Source organism: Condylura cristata, unplaced genomic scaffold, assembly GCF_000260355.1.
Source record: "Condylura cristata isolate star-nosed mole 26May11 unplaced genomic scaffold, ConCri1.0 scaffold00033, whole genome shotgun sequence".
NCBI lineage: Eukaryota > Metazoa > Chordata > Mammalia > Eulipotyphla > Talpidae > Condylura > Condylura cristata.
In genome coordinates, this window is record NW_004567134.1 from 9,111,796 (window position 1) to 9,117,697 (window position 5,902).

General features: G+C 43.0%; 1 protein-coding gene across 1 annotated transcript; it reads left to right on the forward strand.

Moving 5' to 3' along the window:
* The first annotated feature begins 226 nt into the window (after positions 1 to 226).
* DPH3 (diphthamide biosynthesis 3) lies at positions 227 to 5,172 on the forward strand. Its single transcript, XM_004692294.2, has 3 exons — positions 227 to 439; positions 911 to 985; positions 2,860 to 5,172. Exons 1-3 carry the CDS (start codon positions 242 to 244, stop codon positions 2,923 to 2,925), a joined length of 339 nt encoding a protein of 112 aa, XP_004692351.2. The 5' UTR covers positions 227 to 241; the 3' UTR covers positions 2,926 to 5,172.
* The last annotated feature ends 730 nt before the right edge of the window (positions 5,173 to 5,902 follow it).

Here is a 5,902-nt window from a genome sequence, read left to right on the forward strand (position 1 = left end):
TTCCGGTGTCCTTGCGGTGACGTGAGAGAGCGCGTGAGAGCTCCACATTCTATTGGTCGCTGCCGTCCAATAGGAAGAGAGGTGCGTTTCGTCTCCGCCGCAGGGAGCACCGTCTTCGGTGTCTCCGCCCCCTAGCTCAGCCATCTCCATGGCGACCACTCCCCGGTCACCTAGTTGGCCCCGGAACCCAGAGTTGCGTCATTATTAGGCGCCGGAAGCAATCGCACCTTCGCCGGGATGTATGAGAGCGCCTGGCTCGGGCCGGCGCCCAAGTTTGCCTGAAAGCTGTGTGAGACTTGATGGGGTGGAGCCCTTTGAGGCCCCAGCGACCATGGCGGTTTTTCACGACGAGGTGGAGATTGAGGACTTCCAGTATGACGAGGACGCGGAGGCCTATTTCTACCCCTGCCCATGTGGGGATAACTTCTGCATCACCAAGGTAACTTGAGGGGCACGCCCGGCCTCTCGCCTCAGCCGGCGCCTTTCGCTCAGCCGAGTTACTTTCCTGGTTCCGTCGCTAAACTTATCTACTTTCTTTCTGTCCAGTTTCTGCCCAAGTGGATGCTGTGAGCTGCCAATGGGCGCCTGGTCTTGCCTTTAGTTAGACTGGGGGGTGGCGATGGGAACTGACTGGTACCTATCTGCTCCTTGGGGTCCGACTTCGCATACTTGTTGGACGAGTTTATGTCTTCCCAAGGGTTTTGAGGCATCCAGACTTTGTCAAGCTTCCTATGTGTTTCCCCTAAGTGACATTGCTACAGACGAGTGGGGTCGGCTTTTCTCTTTGGCTCTCACGTAATTGGGGGGAGGGATGCCATGAAAAGGATTAGAAATAAGGCAGGAGAACTCGGGGAAAGATATTTTGCTAAGGGAAGATTATGCTGATGGTACGTTGTTTGTTTTGTTATAGGAAGATTTGGAGAATGGGGAAGACGTGGCCACGTGTCCTAGTTGCTCTCTCATCATAAAAGTGATATATGACAAAGTAAGGAGTCGAATTTCAAAGGTGGGGGAAGGGTTGTGGCAATGGCCAGGACTTAGACACCCCTGTCTATGATGTGTAAGGAATGTTTCATAAAAGTGTTAGATGCTGCTTGTTTAAAAAAAAAAAAAATTTATACCATTAATAAACAACTGTTTGTAAATTAAACGCCGCTTTTAGAAGTTCAGATTACTATAGCTTTGAAAGGACAATTCCAAAAATGCTCTTTAGCTAGTGAAAATTATTATTTATTAAATAGGAGAAAACTAATTATGGAGGTTATGTAATTGACAGTCTTCCTCCTTTGTTTAATAATATGTTCAGCACACCTAGTCTTATTTTGAAGGCAATGATTGCATATTTCTATGTAATCTATTTCTAAAACTCAGCCTTGTCTTTAGAAATGTCATAGTAGCAGTTTTCCCATTTTGAACAGTACTTTGAATGGAGACTTCATTATGGCATTTAACCTGTTTTAAGAATGAAGTCTAAAATTAATATAGGAAAAGTGAGAATGAGGCACTTAACTTCATGAGAAAAGCATGATAAAATTTAGATTCTAATTTGGAAAAGTAATGATTTGCTCTTGTATTAGCATGTGTGCTGCAGCAAAAAGAAATTAGAGTAAAAGAGATGGGGGTACTCTGGGAGGAGGTTGCAGTTTTAAACAGAATGATCATGGCCGCTTGATTGAGAGGCCTTTTTGAGCAGATGGAGCAAAGCAAAGATGGGCAGGAGTGAGATGGAATTTATGGAGTGGGGCAGATCACAAAGGTGTTTGTGGCACACTTAAGGACTTCATCTTTGGATTGAGAGATCCATGGTGGGTAGATGACATGACAAAGAAGAGTGTGATGATATTCCCTGATGATGTACAGGTCAGACTTTATAGACTAGATCTAGAAAAAGGAGAATAGTGTTGAATAGAGCAACCAGCCCTACCTGCAATCTCTGTGACCCTAGGACTCTGCGAACACAGAACCGTCACTGGTGACGTAGAGGACAGTGTCCTTGGGGGTGGCCTCAGTTCCTCAGGCATTCTGGACATGTTGCCTGAATAACTCCGTTGTGCAGAACTGACTGCATTGTAGGCTGGTTGGCAGCATCCCTGGCTTCTGCCCATTGAGTGCCAATAGCAGCCATTCCTCTCCCCGCCCAAATGTCTCCAGACCTTGCCAGATAACCACCAGAGAAATGAAGCAAGCCCTCCCTCCTTGCCTCTGAGCCACTGAGTTAGAGCAAAGGAGCACAGGGACATTGTAAAGAAGAAGTTGGGAATATGGAGTGTTGTGTTCACGGTGGACCACAAATTTCACAGAGCACATGGGAGGGGTCCAGGTGCTGGGTGGGAATGACAGGTAGGGCTGGCGTTTACAGCATCCTGATAGCAGGTGAAAGGTCATGGGCAGACATTGCTTGTGGTAGTTGACATAAGCCAGGATAAATAATCAGAGATTGAATTTCATTTACAAAATAGCTAACATTACAGATTATCTACACTAGGAAATGTGTACAGACTACTCCCGATAGTTAGAAGAAGTAATTATTTAGAAAAGGGTAATTGAATGACCAAATGTTGAAGTAGAGAAATTTTAGTATCGCTAGTATTTCATAAACTTTCCAAGTGTGATATGTCTGCAGATGTGATTTCTGAGACATGTTTGTTTATAAGATGAGGTGCGTTATATTAACTATGAGTTTAGGCCTAAAAACAGACACACTTTTAAAATTGTTATTTCAGTGCTGATTTTAATTCTGAACAAGGATGAAGTGATAGAGCAGTAGAAAAACTGGAGTGATTTGTAACAAAATGAAAGTTAACAGTAATGCATTTGTGACACAGTCAGTGATTAATGTCATTTCTTGTTCTGTCTTAGGATCAGTTTATGTGTGGAGAAACAGTCCCAGCCCCTTCCACCAACAAAGAACTAGTTAAATGCTGAAGAAGGCGTTAGGGTTCGCAACCCTACACACTTGGGAAAGCAAAGTCCCTTCTCTTCCTGGTGGCTGCCACTGTGAGGGTTGCTGTTCCCTCATCTGCTCTTAAAGAAGTGAGTGCACAGTTTGCCTGGATTTCATGCTTAGACCTTTGGATTGGAAATGTTCTTATTGTCCATCTGAATTGAAAGGAAGAACATTTCTGATCATTGCTAGCTTGCTTTCTGTTTGACCATTTGTATATCCTATACCTAATTACTTCGTTCTTTGATAACAGCATCATCTACCTCAAAGTCACTAGGATTCCTTAATAAAAAGGGGGTTTTATTTTTGATTTGGTTGGTAAGATTATAAAATTAGCTCTTTCTTTGACATGTTCACTTAGCTGTTCAGAACTTTAGTTCCCTTGTCAGTTCTGCACTTCGGGTCCCCACGTGAAACCAGCACCTCAGTTTTGCCATGCTCACCGGTGAAAACCTGTCATTTCCATTATACGTTGTGCGGCCAGCTCTGGTCATGATATTAAAGTAAAAAACACCGAGCTCACGATTTCTCCAGAACTGAAAACAGTAAGGAAAGAAAGTCAAGAAGTGGCGTGTTCAAAGACTGTGGAGCTTCCCTACCAATCTTCTGCATGTTCCTTGAAAATTGGGACAGGATCAAAAGGAAAACTGCTGAAGGACGTGAAATTGATAACCAAATAAGTGAAAGTTTTGCCAAATTAGTGAGTTTAAATACTTGAAAGATCTTGTCAGGTCAGAGCAAATAATGTCTGTGTCTGGGTTCTTGTTTGTCTATGTGTCTTTAGCTTAGGCTCATGAAATTGCATTCCAGGTATGGCTTACGTCTGCCTTCACAGTATGCTCGGCAAACCCCATGACTACTCCTAAGGGTAGCGTGGCCACAATGACTCTCGCATTTGCTAAAAATAAGCTTGAAAATGAAATATTAGGGCACACCTAATAAACCTGGATACCTATAACCAAACCACACATTTATTCAGAGAAATATGGCCCTGGAGTAAAGGAAATACATAAAGAAAGACCATCCGTCTTTTGCTGCAAGGCTGAGAGTAGCAACATTAGAATCACTTACATGGAAATTCAGAAATTCCCTTTATATATACGATTTTGTGTATATAATGTTAACAGAACTTACAGGAGGCTTTGGGACTAGCTCCTGCAATTAGAAAACTAGCTCGCCGGAATGTGACTCTCCTTTACTGGTAAATGTGCCACGCACACTCTTAAAGGGTTTACTCTGATATGGTGAGAAGTCATAACTGGGGCACTAACACCCCAGAAATGGTCCACAGCTGTTAGGAACTAATGAACGCTGAGAAGAACGAAGCAGGATCCATGCGAGCAGTGGGAAGGAGAAACGAACAGCCCCATACACAGATGATGATTTTGTAAATATCAGAGATGCATTAGTTGCCTCTGCTGCTGCTGAATTGCAAACAAGGACACCTTGATGGTCTGTGAGCATGAAAGAGCAGGAGAAGTTGCCCGAGTCCATCCCAGGTGAAGCATAAAGGGCTCTAGCAATCAGTGACCTGTGGTAAGCTGCCCTCATGAGAATAATTTTAAGGTCAGAGCAACTGAGTCACTAGGTTTACTTTTACCACAAAGCACACATCAGGATTTAACACTCTGTGAGACAGGAAGTAAAACCAGGATCTTTCAGTTATGACTAGGGTTCTGGGGGATTTATGTGCCTGCCTTAAGCTCAACAGACATTTCAGAGCGCCTCAGAAATGGTCTGTAATGCAGGCTCTGTCTTACTATCTCGTAACCTTTGGCAAGGCTAGTGAGTTCCTCATCTGTACAACTAGAAGATGATCAGGCGATATCTTTCAGATTCAGTCATCATAGATTGGAAGAGCTGAAGTCATTGAAATCTCCATGAACTCAAAACGAAATCATGATAAAGTGACTGTTCTTCAGTAACTTCAGTACTCACAGTTCTGAATTTGGAAATGGTCAAGTCATCTGTTGAAAGGAATTTTGTATATATTTGAGATGTTCAGAAAACACCCCATATTTTTGATAATTGTACATATTAATTTATTACCAGAATAAATTATATTGGCATACTAAATAAAGTCAGATCAATCAGATCCATTCGTTTTGATGTAATTTTTCTTCCCCTAAATAACATTTTGTGTTAAGTGGTTTTGATGGAGTTTTGACTGAGGAGGAAGTCTGTAGCCTGTTTGGGGCATGTAAATAGTTATTTTGGTATAAAAAGCAGAGTTTTGAAATAGAAAAACAATTAAACAATTTGTTGGTTGCACGGGTTTGCACTCAGGTTATTTGTCATTATTAAAAAAAATAAGGTTCTGAGTCAGTGGCAGTAACGCAAAGATAGTTGACTTTCTTAAAGTAATTGAGTTTGATTGTCAGGAAAGAAGGCTGATGATCAGTTCTTGCAGCTCTGGTCAGGATACAAGTTGACCCTCAGTTCCTATACTCTGACCTTGGAGAAGTAACAATCACTGTAGCTCTGTCCTGATCTGTGAAATGTAGACCACAGTAGTACTTCCTCGGGGCTGCTCTGGGTTCACTCTATCGGCAAGTGTTTGGTGTGCCAGCTGGAGGATGGGCATTAGTTGAAGAGGACAAGTGAGCTCTGCCATCTGGGAGCTTGCAGGCTCCCTGCAAGAAGAGGGGACAGTTGGAGCCTGTGACAGAAAGAAAGAAACCAGGTGATGTGCTAGTGAGTGGGCAGGCGCCTTGAAAAAGAGTAAACAAGGCATTTTAGGTCAGGCACATTTTGAGACGTCAGAATAAGGAAACCTGTGAAAATGATTTTGTGAGCTAATAACAAAACGTGAAAAGCAAAAGTGAACTGTACTATTTCCCAAGGAACTCTACGTTTTGAGCACAGACAGTATTAGAATGGACATGAGCAGGCTCAGCACTGGAGACCTCGCCCTCTGCCCTTACTGAGCCTGTCTGGGGTCGGGCTTCAACAAGCCCT